Genomic DNA, 21,526 nt, shown 5'->3' with positions numbered 1-21,526 from the left:
GGGGCCTTCAGAAGTGAGGGATCATCCCTTATGTAGTTTCCTCTCCTAAAGGGTCCCTGGGGGCCTACATTTCACAAGAATGCTTGTAATCTGGGTCTGTCTTCTAATCACTGATGGCTCTACCAGTTTTCTTCAGATGCATGTTCCTGAAGGTTTCTTGGCACTCTTTCCTTTCCTTATGCTTGAAGACAGCCAACTGTGGACAGCTGACATTACTGTCTGAGAACTATGGACGCCCCATACCAGGACAGAGTTTAGATGGAATGGTGCTTTATGCTGACTATTTATTTAGTTAGTTAGTTAGTTAGTTAGTTAGCGGTACGCAGGCCTCTCACCGCTGTGGCCTCTCCCCTTGCGGAGCACAGGCTCCGGACGCGCAGGCTCAGCGGCCATGGCTCACGGGCCCAGCCGCTCCGCGGCATGTGGGATCCTCCTGGACCGGGGCACGAACCCGTGTCCCCTGCATCGGCAGGCGGACTCTCAACCACTGCGCCACCAGGGAAGCCCCTGACCATTTATTTTTAAAGACACCTTGGACTGTCTATTGATTAGCGAAAGACACAGGAGAATGTGGTTAGGAAGGCTTAGAGTAAAGAAGACATTTTCTCATATTATAGAAGTGTCCTTGAGCATGAGGACTGGTCTTCTCTCTCACAATGTCTTCTTTTCTGGATGTGTTTTGGGAAGTATTCTGAAGTAAAATATATACTTTATTATTTCATTTCTCTGTTCAAGTTACTCACCTGCTCCTTGTAGGCCTTCCTCGTTGCCTATCATGTAAGATCTAAATTTAGCCTGGCACCCAAGGGTTATCACTAACTACCCTTCCTCTCAGCTCCCCAGTCTCATCTTTCCAAGTTCTTCAGCATACTTCCACTATTCTGCAGTTCTTCCTGCTTCCTCTTCGCCAGACCATGGTCAACCTTTTCTAAGGCTCTAGCTTGATTCACCTGCTGCAGTTGGGTCAGTATTTTTGACTGAGACCATTTTCATTATTCCCTGTTCCTTTAGTCATTGGATATAATTTGCACACTAGTTTATAGGTTCCTGAGTAATTGCCCTCTAGTTGTTGCATATTTGTAAGTTTTACCCCAAAAGATTATAAGCTCCTTGAGAATGGGAGCTGTGTCTTGTTTTGGAACCCATCCTCTTAAGAGAACACAGTGAATACTTCTTGAATTGTTAGCAGGAGTCAAGCAGAAATCATATTCTGCCAACCCCTTCTTTACAGAAGAAGCTGGAACTGGGGTTTAGTTTAATGATGTGATTGTTTAACTGGGAGCTAGCACCCCTGATTGTGATCCCTCCACTCCCCTGATGAGAAACTGTAGACAACTGGTTCTTTGCATTCGCTTTCCCATCCATTAAGGGGTGCACTCAGCTGCAGATACTGCTGCAACACCAGAGCTGTTTGAAAGATGACCATCTAAGCTCTGACACTGATAGTGTGGCATTAGATATCACATAAAATAAGTGCCACGTTGATGCCTCTCTCTCTAAGGATGTGTATTTTTTAAAATTATTATAAAGTCAGTATAACTTATTGTAAACTTAAAAAAAAAAGAGGACCGTCTTACATAATCCTAGCACCGTAACACATTGATTGATTTTTGCATACGCCCCTCTTTGGCCGTATGTATACACACTATAAGTGTTGTCATGGTATTTATACAATTTTCTACTTTAATTTTTCACTTAACATTGTCATGTACATTTTTCTGTTAATATACAGTCTTCATGATTATAATTTATAAGGATGCATAAGTCCGTTGAGTGGATATACCATAATTTAATTAAATAACCATTTTTGCTACTGTTGGAACACTTAAGCTACTCCTTTTTTTGCATTTATAAAGATTTGCATTTAAGACTAATAGTGGCATTGGTGGTGATGAAATCTTTCCTTGAGGACTTCCTCAGCTAGACCTCAGGCTTCTCAATAAACAGAGGTATCATGATCCAAAATTGCTACGTGCTTAGGAGTCCTACTTCTGGAAGTGCTTCTCTGTTTGTGATGAAATATCAGTTTTCTCCTAGTTTCTAATCTTTTATGGACCAATTCTTTTTTAAAAACATGAAAAGTGAAATGGAAAATTTAACTAGAGACGTATAAAATACAAGCCCACAACTTTTATTGTTAAGTTCAATAGACATGAGTCACTGCCAAATTGTTGTAAAAGTGCTTAAAGAGTTACTCTTCCATTTTGGTATTTACCTTGTTGAGGACTGGTATACACCACAGGTTGTACCCTGGCACCAGCCCACAGATCACACTTTACATACACTTCTCCAGGATACCATATCAACCTGGTCTTCATCTCCTCTTGATGGTAACTGTGAGCCACTTTGTTCTCTACTTAGTTTCCTCCATTTTTAGCAATCTGTCAACTCATCCACCTTTTGTTATCACCTATACCTTTACTTCCCTTCTTATTCCTGTTTCTAAATGTACTATCTCTTTCTACTCTCCAGATTCCTTTTTTATTGATCCTTCTATGACAGCTTCTGATCTTTCCTCTGTCTTCATCCCTCACCAAGGTGGAAAGTCATACTCCTCCCATCGCACCTGGCCAAGGCCAGGTCTTAGGCTTCAATATTGTTTTTACCTGAGAACTCCTGGATTTGGGCAATCACAGAACCTCCTCTTAATCTGAAGAGTCTTTCTCTAGCCTTGGTTTTACTGCCATTTTAAGATACTTCACCGTCTCCTTCAGTAGTTCTTGCTGCCCTAGCCCTCTGCCTTGGGCCATCAACTCTTAGCTGTTTTCCTATTACAGACTTCTTTTCTAAACATGTGTGCATCTAACTCTTAATTTATCTTTCTGCTCTTGACTTTCTTATAACTTTCTCGACCTTTCCACTGTCATAACATAATCTCAAGCTTAACATTCTGTTGTCACTTGTACCTGCATATGATAAAAACTAAATACCCAACCATCTTAAACTGTGAATGGCATTTTGTTTTGTTACCTCAGATTCTCTCTGACAAAAGTAAACTTATAATCTTCTCATCTAAATGTTACCCACTTCCCAAATTTCCCATCAATGAATTTGACACTATTTAAGTTCAAAATATCAAGGATAATCTAAATGGTAATTATTTTCAGTTTTCCAAGAAACTAATGGGGCAAGTGCAGGAAGTTAGAACGAAACTTGTTGGGCAGAATACCTTCAGTCTGGCCCCTGTTTAAAAATCATTACACTTTACATGTATAAGGTACTTTCAACTCTCATTTGGTTTTTGCAGCTTTGAGTGGTTGGTTAGGCATCTGTTATCGCCAGTCTACCCCCTGGGGAAACTGAGGCTTAGAGTGATTTGGCCTAGGTGAAACAGTAGATAGTGACAGAGCTGGTCTTGAATCCAGATGTTCTGACTATAGCCCAGTATGTATTAGATGCCATCCAGGAAAGGGATCTTAGAATTATTGTAGTCCTTGGAAAACCTCACCCAGGTTCTTTCACAGTTCATTAGAAACAGAACAGAAAGTATAATGTTGCCCGTGAGGAAAACTTGTGAGATGTGTCATTCTCTTCCCCACAGCTCAGAAGGTTAACTGAGCTAGGAAAGGTCCAAGAGAAGACAAACTTTTTAAGGGGTTGGGGTCAGTTTTATATGTGTATGGCCTAAAAAGCCTGGAACTCTTTAGTCGGGAAAGGAAGCCGAAGCATACCTATGTATAAACAAAGTCTGTGACGCATTGAAGAGCAGGGATAATAAAAACACAGATTTGTTCACCTAATCTCAGTTTGGATGAGCCCCTTGAATATTGAGGATTATCATAGAACAAAATGGAAATAAGAATGTGTATAAGGGGTATAAACATGGCATCCTTTATTCAAGTTGTATAGCTTCAAAGCAGATTTTTTTAAGGCTTTTAATAAATTCATGGATGTTAAAGCTGTAAATCTATTAAATAACCTGGATGCTTCCACAGCTATCATAACTGTCATGGTCTATCATGGAAATGTCTCGTTGCCACCATTGAAGCAGAGGACTAGTGACATCCAAGGTGCCATTTCTCAGCTCATGTTTCCGTGAACCAAACTAAAGCAAACACACACACACCTCTTCTTTTCCCCCTGCATCACTGAATCCACCTGTTCCCTTTGTCTGACACCACCAAATCTTTTATCGAGATGATTTGTGGGTCAACTTTTATAATCTCTTTTTCTGCTAATCTCCTCGCTTCCAGTGACTGCAGTCTTTGTGCATGTGGCTCCCTGGTAATTTTTCATGTTGTTTGTGTCGGCCACAGCACACTGCTACCCCCAGAGCCTTTCAGTGAGGTTTTCATTGAATGGTCAAATGAAATGACCATTCTATTTGCTGTCTTTAGAATGTTCTGCCAGCTACACACTTTATACCTGTTGGCTCTCCTTTCACCCTCTTACAGGTCCCTTTTATTTTTCCTAGTCCCACCTTCCTCCTTCCTCTCTTGCCTACTTCTAGGTCTTGTTCAAGTTTCCCTGAATCCTTGCATCAACCTCATTTTTGTTTACCATGCCATTCTCTTTTATCTCCTTAAATCAGGGTTTTCTGAACTTGACTGACTATTACAAACACTTGGGGGAGATTTAAAAAACACCAATCCTTCGGCCTTACCCCCAGAGATTCTGTTGTAGTTGGCCTGAGGTGTTAAAAACCCCACAGGCAGTTCTGCTGGTCGGCTCGGGCTGAGAACCATTGCCTTAAACCCAAGTGTGACTCACCTCCTAAGACCTTGCTGCCGCCCTGTGTCAGCATCACCTGAAAGCTTGTTAGAAATGCAGATTCTCAGCCCCAGCCCAGACCTACTGAATCACAATCTGCACTTCATCAAGGTCCCAGGTGATTTGTGTGCACACGAAAATGTGAGAAGCCCTGCTTTGAAACCTTCCCTGATTCCCTTCATCTGTTTTCCCACTGTTGCCACAGTCAGCCTTTCGTTTTAGAAACCTACGCTCGTGCTGGCTGTTGAACCTCCTCTCCTGGCTCAGCTTTTAGATTTAAAATTGAGAGTTTAGAATCTATGTTCTTTGATACGTTTCAGATTCATGTTGCCAAGATGTATTGAATTCCCACCCTGTGTAAGGCCCCGTGTCTAAGCAGGTGTCCTTGGGGTGCTCAGCGTGCAGCTCTCCTCTTTCTGACTCTAAGGCTGTGGCTTTTTCCTTGCCCTTCACTGGCCTGCTTCCCCAGCGTGTGGCTTTGATTGTTTTTTCCTTTCTGACCCTCGGCAGAGAGCTATTGCACATTGGAGGCTTTAGCAAGAACACTCACTTCCCCTTGGTCTGACTTCCCGTTAGAGCAAGACAGTTTGTCAAGACAGCCCTGCATGTGATAGAGTCTGGCGTGGGGGGACTAGAGGAGGCTGCTTGGCAGCTGAACTTAGCCCTGAGAGCGGGAAGCCTTTTTCCTGGAGGACAGGATATAGTTTGTTTAGGTTGGACCTTTTTTTTTTTCTTACAGGAGGTAAGAGAGAGAGAGAAACAAGTAGAAACTTTGACCCAAATTATTTATAAATTCTGAGCTCCCACTCTCCACAGTGCTCTGCTTATTTATGAGCACATCCTGACATCACTTGCTCACCTTCAAGCTTCAGTTTTAAGCTTTCTCAGTGCAAGGGTCCCTTTCTGTTGCTTTGTTTTCTCTCAAGGGCTCACCTTGAGGCCCAACTGGGTCAGTGCAAAGTGAGGTAGATGTGGCAAGGCTGCTGACCCTGTTCTGAAGTCCTTGACCTCTGGCAGAATGGTGCCTTGATAGCCTTTCTGAGATGAACACAATCCTGAGATGGTTCACATGTAAACCCCAGTAATATGAAGCATCTGAGACCTTCTTACCTTAATTTTCCAGGAGTGATTATGGTTGGGGAAGAAGCAGCATATCAAGCTATTTTTTAAGTTTATCAACCAGAATTTTTGGTGCAGAAGTTGCCACCATTCTCCATTCTGACCCCCCACGTGGCAGGTGATCTTGCCACTGAAATAATTTCCTGCTTTTCCTGCTATTCTTCCCAAGCTCTCTGGAGAGTTTTATGAGAGGGTATTTACAACGCTTTTCTGTTTGGCACATTATTACAGGAATGCCTGTTATTCTTCTGTGTCTGGGTCATCACCTAATAAATTGGAGCACTGAGTCTCAGTGCTCTATATCAGTGAAGCTGGATAACTACATTGAGTAAACAGTGATTTGCCAAGATGAGTTGAGGAGTGAGATTTGAGGGAAAGCTGGGTAGCTCGTGTATTGAAAGCGTGATGGCGGCTGAGAGCATGGGGAGGCCCAGGGAGGGGCGGGGGGCCTTTCTAAGCCTGCCTGCTTAACGAGCTCAGCCTTTTTCCTCTTATCTTGCAGACCAGTTCCCCTCCCCACTCCGGGGTGTCCAGGCAGGTGCGAATCAAAGCTTCCCAGTCTGCGGGAGACATAAATACCATCTACCAGCCCCCTGAGCCCAGGAGCAGGCACCTCTCTGTCAGTGAGTATCTCACCCCTTTTTTCCTCTCATCTAATTTATCTGCCCATGTATTTTTTTAAATATTCTTTTTAAAAATTATTAAAAAACAGTCATCAAACGTTATTGACTGCTACGCTGTTCAGAATAATCTTCCATGCTTTTCTTTGGGGAGAAGAAATAGACAAATGACTGGGACGGAGTCCTGACCCTCCAGGAGCTTACACTCTCATGATGTGGTGGCAAAATCAAATTCCTTTTCAACAGTCCTGAAAAAGTGATCTCCTCAAACATCTGCTTGAAGACCTCCAGCAGCAGTATACCCTCGTTTTTGACCATTCTTTCCCCAAAGGACTGGGGACTTGTGAAGTTACGAATCAGGTCCAAGATTGAGTTTTGACATCAAACCTCTTGCTTGTGATTCCTGAGGAGTCCTAATGCTTCAAGGAAGATGGGACAGAGTTTCTCCAATGAAACTCCTGGAGAGTCAAACTAAGTTGTCTGGGAAGGGCAGGAGACTGTTGACGTAGTAAATACAGTTGGCTCATTAGGAAGAAAGCTACGAAGCTGCTGACAGGCCTCCCCAGGAAAGGAATCTAAATCAGGTCTGTGCATTATACCAGGCAATCCAGTTTTGCTCTGGATCCCATTTCCCACAGTCTGAGGAGAAAGCTCATTTCTTGAATTGTGCAGTTTGTTTCAAGAGGGAAGTCCGGCCTTAACAATATTTCTGTTGAGGTTGCTGCCCTAACGTTGCTGAGACCCCTGCTGCTGTCCATACAGGTAGAATTGCATCAAACTGAACTGCTCTCTGGAGATCTTGAGCTGAACTTGGGGAGGTCTGAGCATCAGTCCTGTCACTGAGCTTGTCTGGGAGTGATAAGCCTCCTCGGGGGGCAGCCGGAAGAATGTGTTGCTGAGGCACTGACTTTGCCTCACTGAGTAATTTCTGGAACCCTAGCAAGCACTGGTAGTAAGTGTTGCCAAGCTGAAAGTCTGTATATGTGTTTCATATTTCCCTAACATTGTGGATAATTGGTGGCTGCGTTTTCAATAAGCTGGTTGAGGAGAGAGCCAGCACCCCAACAAGGAAACCTTATCTAGAGTATCTCTGGCCCTAAAATCCAGGTGCCCTGGAACCTCTGCTAGTTTGGCCTCTGTTCCAGAGCCCTTGTAGAGAGCAAGGGGCTGGAGGAGGGCAGCATTGCTCCTTTGCAGAGTAAGCTGTGAGGATGGACACAGGGCAGTGATTGGGCCTCCGGCTCCTGAGCAATTTCCTGTGACTTGTGTGTGGAAGCTACATGCTGGGCCCTCACTGTAGGGGCCGTATATGGAATTTCCTTGTTTGAGAGTGCTAAAATCTTACGGGGAGTAAGATTTCTATGAACGAGTTCCTATCTATCTAGAGAATGGGCAACACAGCCTCCCAGCACACACAGATCCTGGGTTCCTTCAGTCAGCAAGCATTAGGCACCAGCCTTTGGGCTGGCATGAGTGCCATGGTGGAGGCATCTGGGAGGCTGAGAGTGGTGCGGGAGCACATAGCAGGCAGTAACCAACGGCGCCCAGGACTTTGGGGAAAGGTTTCACTAAAGAGAGGGAACATCAGAGCTGACAAACTAAGGAAGATTTACTGAGTGCAGGGACAGATACTCCGGGCACAGAAAAGGGCATCTGCCAGGCACGATCACAGAAGAAGGTGGTGGCTTCTGAGAACCCCAGGTGGTTTGGAGTGGTGGGTTTGACGAGAGAAGCAGGCAGAGCCTGGCAGCCTTTCTAAAAGCTGGAAAATGGCAGAGATTATTTCTAACTGGAACGACCTGGGAAATGCATTCTGGGATTTTTAGAGATTATGGAGGATTTCCATAAGCAAGGATGAGGGGAGAGGGCATTTCAGTGATTTGCTGGTGGAGATCCCACTTATCCTTCAGATTGGCTCGTGTATTGATATTTGGAGAAGTAGAGAAGGCTGGGAAAGAATGCCTGCCTTGGCTGGGGACCCTTGTCTGCACATGGGCTTGTTCGGTGGGCAGTGGAGAGCCACTGGGAACAGTGACCCCTTGTACCCATCTCTATCCTAATGCTTATCACATTGTCTTGTTATTGTATCCCTCTCCCTGTCAAACTGCATTTTTACTCATTTGTTCATTTATTCATTCAAGAAATAATTGCCAGAATCATGGGAAGCAAAACACACAGTTCCCGTCCCTATGGCCCTTGTCCACCTGTGGGAAGTCAGACCTTACGTGTCATGATGTGATTCATCTATAATTACAGGCTGCGACCAGAAGGTGTGTGGTGCTGGGAGCACGTATAGCAGAAGGATGTGACCTGATTTCGGGGCCAGAGAAGCCATAGGCTGTGACCCAGAGCTTGAAGGGGACTTACTCAAAGGGGATATAGGGAGGAGAGCTCCAGGCAGGAGAGCTGCCCATGCGGAGGCCTCATGGTAGAGGGAGTGTGGTGTGTTTGAGAACCAGAAGGAAGCCCTGAGGGCTGGAGAACTGAGAACAAGGGAAAGGAGGATGGGCTGAGGCTGGGGAGGGAGGCTGAGCCTTGGGGTCCTTACGTTGAAAGCAGTGAAAATACACCTTAGGATTTTTAAGTGAAGAGGAATGGGTGGCATATTCGGATTTGTATTTTGAAAAGATTGCTCCAACTGCATACAGTGTGGAGAGCCAGTCACAGGGGGGCAAGCATGGGTCCAAGGGAGAACCGTATTAGTTAATGCAGTGGTCCAGGTGAAAGAAGCCAGAAGCGTGGATTAGGCTAGTGAGGGTAGTGGAGAGAGGCAGGAACAGGTGGCTTTAGGCATTTAGAAGGTAAAGCCAACAGGACATGGCATCGTGGTCTAGGGACATGGGGGGGGCGGTCCCTGAGATCCTCTTAGGATCTGGAAGGTCAAAGCTATTTTCATAATAATACTAAGACATGATTTGGCTCTCACATATATATAGTGGAATTTTCCAGAGGTTACCTGCCTGAGGTAATGTCATTGCTCTATGGCTAATGGAATGTGTACTTGTGTATTATTGTGTTTTAAATTTTTTTGACCCTTATTTCTGATACAGTAAATATCAATTGATATAACCTCTATAAATAAAAGCTCTTTGGTGTCCCAAATTTTAGAAGTGGAAAAGGGTTCTAAGTTCAAAAGGTTTACGAACCACTGTGGTATTGGATTGGATTTTCAGGTGTTGAGAGAACAGGACGTAAATTACTGGTTTGTGGATTTGGGTAATTGGCAGTGCCTTTCACCAAGACAGAGACTAGAAGAGAGCCTGGTTTCAGGCACTGCGAAGGGCAGACCTTAAGTTTTAGACAGGTTGAATTGGTATAATTATGGATATTTTGGTATGATTATCAATTCACCGATAAACATATTTGTGTTTTTTTTTTTTTTTTTTTAAAAAGAGAGACAGCCAAGAGGTGATAGCAGATGGGCAGCTAACTATACAGATCTCTAGCTCAGAGGGGAGAAAACCAGAGGTAGAAACAATTGGAAATTGTCAAGTCGAAGCCAGGGGCCCAGATAAGAGTTTCTAAACAGACTACAAAATGAGAAGAGAAGAGGGCCTAGGACTGAGCCTTAGAAACCCAGACAGTGGCCAATTAGAGGAGGATGAGCCTGCAAAGGACGCAGGAAAGGAGTGACCAGAGAAGTAGGAGGGAAAGTAAGAGAAGGTGGGAAGAAGACGTTACATGGTACCAGCCAGGTTGGAAAGGACAGACCAAGAGTAAGAGACACAAACTTGTCATTTTCATCCACAAATGTCTGAGTGCTTGCTGTGCTGGTACAGGGTAAGGCCTTCTGGAATAGAAGGAAACAAAGAGAGAAGTCAAGGTTTAAGCATGAGGGACTAGGAGAAGCCCTAGCTATACAAATGGGGTTAAATGAGAAGCCTTAGTGATCCAACTCCCCACCTATAGGAGGGGCTTCTCTGCCCTCCTCCTCCACCAGCATTAATGTACTTGTGCTACCAGTGCATATGAGTGAAAGACTAAACATGCAGGTCATTCAGCTCCCACTGCAACATTTTCAGTAATGAGGAAGTGCAAGGAAGCCCAACCCAATTTTAGACAGCTCTTTATTCGACGTTCATCCTTATTTTGAAGCGAAATTCTGCCTTCTCTCACTTTACGCATTGACTCTAGTACTGCTCTCTTGAGCAACACAGATAACATCTTTCATATGACAGTTTTTCAGATATTTGAAACCAGCTATCCTGTTCACCTTTTGTTTTTTCCATCATAATATACATACCTTGAATTCCAGGTTTTTTTCAAGCCAGTTAGTCTGCTAAAAATAAAATAAAATAAATAATAAATAAATAAATAAATTTTAAAAAACTACTAGGGAATGTGTTAACCCAAAAGAGAGACCCCTGTGGGAAGATCTGCAGACAAGGCAAATGGAATTTCCCTACGCGAATTTACCCTTCCTTGTGTCTTTGCCTGTAGAAATTCTATCACCTTTGAAGCTGAGCTCAAGCACTGTTTCTTCCACAATGCAGTGGGCGGTGCCCTTAAGCCATCGACTAAAGGACTTGTCCCTGCCACATCTGACTCCCATTTGGTCTAGTGTATCTTAAGTCCTTCGCCTCTGTTCTTATTCCATCTCGCTCCTCGTCCTGCCACTGCGTCCCACAGCGGGGCAAGCCAGATTGCCCCACTAAGGAATGGGTACCTGATGAGTAGAGGCAATCAGTTCTTTCAAGGGGTTTGGCCATAAAAGAAAAAAAGAGGTGGGCTAGTGGCTTAACGGAGTGGCAGAAATAAGGTCAGGATATTTTTTAGGCTAGAGATCTGAGCATGTTTATGAAGGGAGGCACAAAGACAGCTGAAAAGGAGATTGAAGGTGGCGAAGAGGGGACCATAGGGGAGCTGACTCCTGCTGGGGGTGAACTGGGGAGTCCAGGCAGAGGGCTTATAGTGCCTTGGTAAGGAGGAGGGCAGCCCTCTTCCTCTGAGAACAGAGGAGGAAAAACTCAGGCAGAGGGAAAAGGAATGTTGAAAGGATGAGATGACTTACAGTGACACCCGGGCAGTAACAAGTTAGAGAGCTATACACAGTACACACCTCCAGTCCTGGTAAGATATGCAAGAGTGGAAACCAGGACTGCAGAGGTAGTGACCACATACATGGAAACAAAAAGGTCAGCTGCCTTCACTGCACAGGATTTTTTTCTCCTTCTTGCTAAAAATTCTTCTGTGATACTAGATGAGACCAGAAACTGTTTAGTGGTGGTCACAACTTCAAAATAAAATGGGAGTTTTGAAAGTTGAAACACAGGATGTTCTCAAGGTCTTACGAGATGAAAATATTGCGGAGCTCTGCTCTGCACAACCTGGTCCAGTGCGAGGATATTGAAGAAGAAAAAAAGATTTGATTCTTCCCCTCATCAGCTCCCTAAGAGAGAACAAGGTTTAGAGAAAATAGTCGATGGCCAAAAAAAGCTTTCTCTCTGTACTTGCAATGACCTGCACATTAACACTGACCCAAAGCCCTAGAACTAACTCCCTGTGGAGGCAACTTCCTGACTGCATCAGCTTCCTGACAGGAGTCTCCTATGAGAAGGGCTAGAGTCTGAGAACCTAGCTTTCAGCTTTGAGTCAGAAGACAGAGCAAAAGAATCAACCGTATCATAGGGTAAGGGTTTTGCTGCCCCAGATCAAGGAGGTAAGCAGAGAGCCAGCAAGCGCTAGAGGAATGCAGACAGCTGGCAGCTGAAATCCTTGTTCAGAAGAGAGCACTTCTGAGCACAGGATTACTACTCTGTTCTTTTACTTCAGCTGGTGCTGAGAGGGGGCCCCTTGGTATAAGTGCCCTGATGAGACTAGAGCAAGATCAGGCTGGAATGCCAGGGAAGGGTGGCCCAGAGAAGCTGCCTGCCTTCTGAGACCTAGGATGAGCTGTGTCTTGCATAGCACTGTGTTTGTGCTGTCTGGCTCACTGTTGTCCCTGCTGGTAAATACGCGAGGATCAGTGAGTCTTACAGTTCAGCATCCTGTCCTATTCAGGTCCCTGTCTAACTCATTCTCAGATGCTGTTGTGTGTCTCATTAGCCCCTAATTTCTGAAATGAAGATAAAAACAAAACTGAAAATGCTCTGGAGCAGTTCTGCCAACTCCTGGTTTTTCCATTCGCTTCCTCTGATAGCCATTGGTTTGGGGAGACTTCCCTTTCCTGCCCCAAGCTGTGGGCCTGTGCACAATAGCCCCTGGCCCATTGCCCATCAGATAACAAGGCTGGCTCTCGGCAGGCAGCAATGTGTATTGGAAAAAGTGAAAGTCTCTGGCTGGAAATAAAAGCTCAGAAAACCTTTGCTGTTTTCCCCTAGCCCCTCCTGGGTCTGTAGTGCTGGCCTCATGTGAGCTAGTCCCATCCCACCTGCAAAACCAGGGGAGAGTTCAGTGGCAGCAGTGAAGGAGAGAATGGGTGTTGAGGGGCCAGGGATCTTTTGTGCCGGGGAGGTCTCACCCTAGATGCTCTGATGCTCAGATCGAGGGTAGTTCAGCCTACCTGGGGGTAGTTTGGACTAGTGTGTGGGATTTCATCAATATGTAAGAGTTTTTCTTTCTCTCTCATCAGTTCCTCACAAGAGACATTTTTTGTTTGTTGTAGGTCAAATATGTAATACCTTTTCGCTCCAGAATGTATTGGTCAGGGTTCAGTTGCACAGAACAGAATCCACTCTGACTAGTTTCAGGAAGAAGGCATTTGGTGCACATTCTGGCTTGTAAAATCATGAAGAGTGAGAAACAGACTCTAAGTCTAAAGACACACTGCAGAGCTCCTCTTCCCTCTGTAATGAGGAAGCCACCGGATCCAGAAGCACAGGGCCCCTGTGCTCTGTCCACACACCACTTACACAGGGATACCTGCACCTGTGTCTTGAGATCAGGTGTGGGGTCTCTGCTGGTGCTGCAGCAGAAAAACCAAGGCTTCTAGGACTGTGCCCAGGAACAGCAGGAAGCCATCCACATCTCACACAAGTGCATCTAACTGGCTGAACCTAAAGGAGGTCTTAGAATAGCTTTTAGCTGATGAACTTCTGAAGTGCTGGAAGGCACACTAGAAGGGTAGAATGGCTCTTGAGTCTATCTAACCCATTATATCTGCTACACAGAGTGAAGGGAACGAATGGAATTCTATTGAGTTCCTACCACGTATATGTGTACCTGTGCTACCACATTTCATTTATAATTTCCAAAAACGGTTATGAGGTAGATAGTTTCCTTTTTGAAATGAGGAAATTTAGGTGAGAGTTTAAATCATTCCGCTAATAAGTGACAAAGCCTGATTTGAACCTCTGTTTATCTAATTTTCAAGCCTAGGCTTTTCTCACTATACCTTGCTCACCTTTTTAGGTCGCTTCTGCTGCTGACAAATGTTGCCAACATAGGGATTGGATTTCCATAGAACGTGTGGGCTACTGGAATGTTTTCCAAAGCCGGAAGTGGGAAGTAGGCACTGGGCTAATGTTTGTAAGCCATGTGTTAAAAAAGCGCTCTGTGCTTTAGGGCACGCTAGGGCTTAAGAAAACTATCTTTTTCTTCATGGTTACACTGGCATTTTGTGCTACAGTGGCAAGGGAAATGGCCGGCTGCATGGGTCTTTGACATCTGGCCCTCTGAAAAACGGAGTAGCTTTCTTGTTCGATTTCCCCTTACCTCCATCTTGTCATTGCCTTCGAGCCCTCTGTTGGCCAGATGGCATCTTGCATCCAACTCACAAGTGATCACTGACAGAACAACTCTGAATCTGAGCTGCATGGGACATGGCACTGTGTTTCCCTCGTGCTATCAAGAAATCCCCATATTTGCCTCCCTCCTGCTCCTTGCAGAAAGGCTGTCACATTTCCCCATGGGTGGGATCCCCCCCTCCTCTGTTTGGATTGCTTATGGGGAATGTATGAGTAGCATGGCTGCCCCTTTTGGAAATAAACTGTGGTCTCAAAATTGCCTTGGCTGAAATATACTGGGAGTCACAAGGCCTGTTTTCTAGATGCAGCACCACCCTTAAGACACTACATGACTTTGGGCCTTGGCTTCCCCTTCTGCACACTGTGGATGATAATAATGCACCTCCGCTGTAGGTGTGTTGTGAGAATTAAAGACAAGGTAACAGTATAAAAAAGAAAAGAAGGGCTTCCCTGGCGGTCCAGTGGTTAAGACTCTGTGCTTCCACTGCCGGGGCGAGGGTTCGATCCCTGGTCGGGGAACTAAGATCCCGCATATTGTGCAGGTGGCCGGGGGCGGGGTGGGGGGGGGCGGAGAAACAAAAGAAAACTTGCCTTGGCTGATTTTGTTGCTTTGTTAGTTCATGGCATAGCATCTCTAAGTGTATACTCTGAGCAGCATCAGTTTCTGCCAGGGCTTAGAAAACTTGGACAAACAGACTCTTTCCTCCATGGGCTGTCTGAGATCATTTGAAAGGCATGGTTCAGGTACCTCCTTATCTCAGAATTGGTAGCCTCTACCCTGTGAGTGAGGTGTTGCAAGTGGAAATCCAGCATAATTCTGTGCCTGTTTTTAGAGCAGTTTGGTTTCTGGCCTCTGCCCTGGAGTCACGTGGGGAAGCCAGACTACCAAGAGCCTCAGGTTAGCCTTCCCACCCGAGATCGTGTCAGTGGTTCTTGGAGAGAGTATGGGCTGATGCCTCCAACAAGAGATTGGAGCACCAAGTGCTCTCGGTGGCGAATTCATTAAAATAGCGTCTCTACGAACCGCGTGATCCTTGTCTTCTGACCGAGTGACTTCGTGAAGAAGAATGAAGGAGTCAGTTTCTTGAAGGACGTTGAAAATAATAGTTTAAAACTCCTTAAAGACTATCTTTCAAAGAGCAACCCTACCCACCATTCTTTAACTTTTCTCTTAAGTATTTTTCTTCCTTCTTGAGGTCCTTGGATTGGGGGAGGAGCTGCCTGGCTCAGGAAGTTTCCTTCAACCTCAGCACTTTGTTAGGCCCTCCCTCTCCTCCAGGATGTTCAAAGAGCCAAACCAGCTCTCTACCACCAAGCAGATGCTTTGTCTGAGCTGGCCCTAAGTCTGCTCCTCTCAGGCTGCAGGTCCTGGCTTTGCAGTCAAAGGTCGTGTTTCTGTGCTCTAGGCTCCCAGAACCCCGGCCGAAGCTCGCCTCCCCCTGGCTACGTGCCTGAGCGGCAGCAGCGGATTGCCCGACAGGGGTCCTACACCAGCATCAACAGCGAGGGGGAGTTCATCCCAGAGACCAGCGAGCAGTGCGTGAGTATAGTCTGGGGATGGGGGTTTTGGGGCTGGGGTGTGTCTTGGGACGTGTCAGACCACGCTTAGCAGGGGGAGTTCTCAGTGGGCATGGTGTGTAGGTGAGGGACTTGAGTCCTATCCAGTAGCTTTTTTGTAAACCAGGCCTGCCAAAATATGAATTTTTCCTTTCTAGGGGCCAAATATCCATTTCTACCAAAGACAGAACCTAAGCTGCCTAGCCTCCTTGGTGCTGCATGTGCATTTGACAGATTCTTCCTCTTCCGTGGTCCTCTCACTGGTCTCCCTGCAGAACACCACTCCGCTGTTTGTATACTTCCTTACAACGACCTGTCATTTCAGCAGAGTTTTAACATGTGACCAGTCCTAAACAGATTTTGTTTTGCATTTCAACCAGATTTTAGTTTTGCTATTTCTTAATGAAAGGTAACGAGTATACCAGTCCAAAGTAGGACTGTCTCCTTTGGGTGGACTTTTATGATAGTAGACAGCTGTATTAGTTATCTATTGCTAAGTAAAACAACCACAAACTTAGCAGCTTAAAACAGCAGACATTTATTATTTTGCAGTTTCCTTGGGCCCAGAATCCAGGCATGACTTAGCTGGGTTCTCCACTCAGGGTCACACAAGGCTTCACTCAAGTGTCAGCCAGGCTGCATTTCTTTCTGAAGCTTGTGGTTCCCTTCCAGGTTCACATGGTGGTTGGCAGAATTCAGTTTCTTGTGGTCGTAGCACTGTGGTCCCTGTTTTCTTGCTGGCTGTTGGCCAGGGGCCACTCTGAGCTCCTAGGAGCCACTTGCAGTTCCTTGCCATGTGGCCCTCTCAAAATATGGTAGCTTCTTCAAGGCCAGCAGAAGAATCTCTTGCTCTGGTCTGCAAAGATGAAGTCTCAGGCTTCCCTGGTGGCACAGTGCTTAAGAATCCACCTGCCAATGCAGGGGACACGGGTTCGAGCCCTGGCCCGGGAAGATCCCACATGCCACGGAGCAACTAAGCCCGTGAGCCACAGCTACTGAGCCTGCGCTCTAGAGCCCGGGAGCCACAACTACTGAGCCCATGTGCCACAACTACTGAAGCCCACACGCCTAGAGCCTGTGCTCCACAGCAAGAGAAGCCACCGCAGTGAGAAGCCCGCACACTGCAACAAAAGGGTAGCTAGCCCCCGCTCACTGCAACTAGAGAAAGCCCGCACGCGGCAACGAAAATCCATCCTCTCTGCCATAGTCTATTGACTAGAAGCAAATTACAAGTTCTACCTATACTCAAGGGGCGGGGGTTATATGCAAGGCTTTGACTTACTGGGGTGGGGTGGAGTGAGGACATCCTAGGGTGCGTCTACCACAATGGCTTACCCATTTTAATGGCTAGCATTTTTAACTTGTGGCCCACTTGATGAAAATGGCACTTTGGCTTAGTGAATTCAGCAAGAATGAGATCTCTGGCTTCATTCTGAAGTTTTTTCAATGAGCTTGCTTTGATTGCAAGAAAAAGATCTGTCTTATAAACTTTTGGGATTTGATCTTGAGAGGGGAAATTTCTTAGGGGTAAAAGCATCCAGTAGAAGGCCAGCACCATCACATGGGGGATTTTACCAGAAAAACCTGATTCTTACAACTTCTTTTTCCTAAAACTGATTCTTACAACTTTTCTTCCCCTCAATAGCTCATCTCTGTGTAGCATTGTTCAAACTATATAGGCTATGAGAAGCATTTTTAAACTGCCTCTTCTCTCTTCTACAGTCCTGCCTTCCAGGTAAATTTATGTTTAGAACAGTGACCTAGAGTGCTTTTAGCTGCAGAGTCCCTTCTTGGATATCTTACTGACCATCCTTTCCATTTTCTCTAACCAGAGTGCTTCCAGACATCAGCTGTACTAGGGGTGACTTTGCTAATGAGTTTGATTGCCTTTGCTTTCTATCCCTCCCCATGGTCCTATATCCTGGTCCTTTTACTTCTTTACCTGCCTGGCCCTGGAAAGCATGGGAGTATTAGACTTGTAGTGAGGATAGACTTTTAGAAAGAGGCCAAGGAAGCAGGAGAATGCCTAGGTCCTTCCCCAGTGCCCGCCTCTTTAGCTAAAGAGAATTGCTGCTGCTAATGGGCCATTCAAGATAAATACCCTTAACAGAGACCAAAACAGCATAGTATATAGTGAAAGAGTATCCAACTGGGACTTTCTTGAAAAATGAAACTAAGATAACTTTATTTTGTTTTTTCTTTAATCAGATTTGAGTAATAGTTGCATCTATTTGCTAATTTTTAGAATGAACAAAGCATGATTCAGGCTAATTTTTTTTGGCTTAATTTTTCTAACAAAAATTTTACTAGCACAACATAACTTCCTTCACTTCCTCTTTGACTTCTGCAGCACTGTCCTAAAGAGGCTCCTTTTTTTTTTTTTTACAGAAGCCTTCACGGGGTTCAGTGTATTTTCCACAGGCCTTTCTTGAACCTTTGGTATTCTTCCTCCTTCGTCACACCTGTCATGTTGTTATACTTGCTTATTCTCTCTTCTTCTGTTATCTGATCTAACTTTGCCAAATATGCACTTTATGGTTTGGGAGCAATTCTTTCCCATGTTGGTTTTATCCTCTTGGGGAAATCCTATATCCTTATCAAGATTTTGGGGATTTTTACTTTTCAATTAATTTGCCTTGATTGGCAGTTTAAAAAAAAATCATATATGACAATATATGAGTGACAGTATGGGTGAGGTGGACTCCAGCATTAAATGGGAAGAGATAATTTGAGATGGAAACCAATTTTATGAAAGTTGTTCATGAATTTTCATGGTTCTGATACTCTGCTTCCCTATGTAATGTTTAACTTTGGATCTCAGATAATAAATTCTCTGGTAGTGAATACCCCCCATAGGCAAAATGAAGGGGAGATTAGTTGGAGAAAAAGCTAATCTGAAGGCTTTTTGTTACTGCATTTGACCAAGGGCCAGAGAAACATTTTAACTTACATAGATACTTACTGGCTCTGCAGGAGAACGAGGAACTGGGAAATTTTTGTTCTGTGTCAGCTGTGTACTAACTAGTTTCATGACTTCAGACAATTCTCCTAACCTTTCTAGACCTGCAGTGGCTTGTCTGTGAAATGAGGGCAGTAAAATTATGAATTTTAAATTATAAATTGTGGAGTGTAAACAGAAGCATTATGGTCCCACCCAAATGCACTGGAAGCCTCTGCAGGGTAGGACCATCTCCAGCACCAGGCTCCAGCATTCACAAGCCAAGAAAATGTCAACAAGAGAAGCAGCGTCTCTGCTTTGCTCTCCTGGCAGAGCTCCTTGGGATGCCAGCCAGGCATTTTTCTCACTCCTGGAAACTTGCCTTTCAGACTGCGGGGGAGAATGGTACCTTCCTAACCATTCTTCCCACTGCCTTGTCGGAGAAAGGGCACTTTCATATTTTGGAAAAGAAAAAGGACCATTTGCTGGCCTTGGCTGGGTCACCTGGCTGGGATTGGGGCTGGGGTTTTATTGTATGACTTGCCTTGCAGATGCTGGATCCCCTGAGCAGTGCTGAAAATTCCTTGTCAGGAAGCTGCCAATCCTTGGACAGGTCCGCAGACAGGTATGAGACTGTGGCTGGTTCGGGGGTTAGTGCATAGGCATTTTTGGAACTGATGAGCTGAGGAAATGGAGTCAGCTAGTGTGTGTGTCCCTGAACTGCACATTGGTCTGCAGGCCCATGGTTAAAACATCATGCTCCTGGGAAAGAAACCTTTCGCTAGCATTCCTAGCCCTCTCCTTAATTTTCCAAACAGGGAGAATGTTATGTTTGTATAATTAGATGAATGTAGTAGGTTATAATAGCAGCTCACATGTGTTAAATGCTTGCTCTGTTGTTCCAAGCACTTTACATGTTTTGACTTCCCACATAACACATGCTGCCCTTGTACCCTTAGCCTCATTGCTGAGATCTGGACAACCTTCAACCTTCATTGCTTGGGGGACAAAACTGAATTATCACCTTTGGGTTTACTTTCTTTTTTTTTTTCCTCCAAGTCTTTCTGGTGGAGTAAGAAACTGGGATATAAAAACCAGAAAACAAGATATTCAGACTGCCTAGCTTACCACACTGCATGCTTGGTGTGTAATCTTGTTCTTACACTTTGGGAGGCAACAAGCGTCATCCTTCACACACCACGTGGTTCTGTGGAGCTGATTTGCCCGTCAGCGGGGGTGTTTGGAGGTGGCTTTGGCACCTATCATTGGCCACCTATCATTGGCCACCTATCATTGGTGGCTTTGGCATATCTATCATTGATGTAGCCAGTCTCTCTCCTTGACCTTATTATGCCCAAGAGCACATTTTGACCACATCCAGCTGGGCTTAGGACTGTGGTCAGAGGCTAAGGAACAGTTCTGGGGATTTTCTTTTCTTTTTGTAACTGATTAATTGCTCACATGGGTAATCACCTTGTGACCATGGCTGGATCTGTACCGTGTCTCTCCTAACAGACCTGTGAGCTGCTGAGCGTGGTCTCCCCTCTAGGTATCATAGAACAGTCACAGTTGCTTATTGGCATCCAATCTGCAGCCTTATTTTAGGCTTGCTTTCCAACCAAAAGAGTAAGAAGGCAGGGCTTCCCTGGTGGCGCAGTGGTTGAGAGTCTGCCTGCTGATGCAGGGGACACGAGTTCGTGCCCCGGTCCGGGAAGATCCCACATGCCGCGGAGCGGCTGGGCCCGTGAGCCATGGCCGCTGAGCCTGCGCGTCCGGAGCCTGTGCTCCGCAACGGGAGAGGCCACAACAGTGAGAGGCCCGCGTACAGCAAAAAAAAAAAAAAAAAAAAGAGTAAGAAGGCACAGGTGAAAGTGCCAGAGTTGCTGCTGCAAACTGAGAGCTCTGCCAGGACAGGAACTGACTCTGGCTTTGAACTCTCTTCTAAGCCTGTGGCCACGCTGGTGGGGGAGGGGAGCTGTGGGACAGGACCACAGAAGGTCTAGCAGTTGGGAAGTAGGGGACAGCCCCTGCATCACTGCCTTGAGAGTTTCTTCTGACCTATGACCTTTTCCAAAGGCACTCTCACATGAGGGAAAGAACCGTTCAGGTGGATGCTGGGAAAGATAACTCACTTGATTCTTGAATTCTTCCTCTGTCCCTCCAATGCTTTGTTTCCTTCTCCTTGGGAGTCAGACTCAGTGACCTGGACTTTACTTCCTTGAGGGCCAGCGTAACCTAAGGTCAGAGCTTTCATCTTCCCTTCATGGGATCTGGAGCCATATAGACCCAGCTCCACCAAATATTAGTTGAATAGTTTTGGACAAGCCCTTTAACCTCTCTGTTCCTGTTTTCCACGTCTCTAAAATGAGACGGTGGTGATTACTCTGAAAGGAAGATGCTGTTGCTATCTTTATTACTGCGCTGGGCAAGGGGCTTTGTGCAGCTCTTCCCCTGTCACCAAGGTGGGAGGGAAGGGTAAGATAAAGCACTGTGCAGCCAGGGTGGAGGTCGGTAGCACTGGAGGGCTTCATTATTCAGGGTCCCGTCAGATGTGGGCCTCAGACTAGTGAAGAGAAAGTAGTAGGCTGAGAAAAGGGCTGTTTCTCTCCAACTCTGCTTCCTACCATGCAATGACATGTGTGGGAAGGAGCTAGGAGAAGCAGTCTGTGTGAGTATCCTCTCTTCTGCCCTGTTGAGCTGCTTTGGAGGTACCCTGAAGTCTACTTTGTGATTCATTTTGTTTTTCTAGCCCATCCTTCCGGAAATCGCGAATGTCCCGAGCCCAGAGCTTCCCAGACAACAGACAGGAATTCTCGGGTGAGTTCTCCAGAGCCTGGGTGAGCACTGCGGGGTGTCCGGGTGGGGCTGTAGGCAGTCTGCTTTTGATGGCTGAGTTG

The 21,526-nt window shown here is 45.5% G+C and overlaps 1 protein-coding gene across 7 annotated transcripts in view; it reads left to right on the top strand.

Moving 5' to 3' along the window:
• Nucleotides 1–21,526, top strand: part of MAP3K3 (mitogen-activated protein kinase kinase kinase 3) — a 71,401-nt gene that overhangs the window by 42,292 nt on the left and 7,583 nt on the right. For all 7 annotated transcript variants that reach the window (XM_033438906.2, XM_033438907.2, XM_012535104.3 and 4 more), the window contains 4 exons: nucleotides 6,332–6,452; nucleotides 15,541–15,674; nucleotides 19,181–19,254; nucleotides 21,379–21,446. In XM_033438906.2, coding sequence (XP_033294797.1) covers nucleotides 6,332–6,452; nucleotides 15,541–15,674; nucleotides 19,181–19,254; nucleotides 21,379–21,446 — 397 coding nt within the window. The remainder of the gene's footprint in view (nucleotides 1–6,331; nucleotides 6,453–15,540; nucleotides 15,675–19,180; nucleotides 19,255–21,378; nucleotides 21,447–21,526) is intronic.

This window comes from Orcinus orca, chromosome 19, assembly GCF_937001465.1.
Source record: "Orcinus orca chromosome 19, mOrcOrc1.1, whole genome shotgun sequence".
Lineage (NCBI taxonomy): Eukaryota > Metazoa > Chordata > Mammalia > Artiodactyla > Delphinidae > Orcinus > Orcinus orca.
The sequence above is the reverse complement of the archived record's forward strand: the minus strand, read 5'-3'. Positions and strand labels throughout refer to the sequence as shown.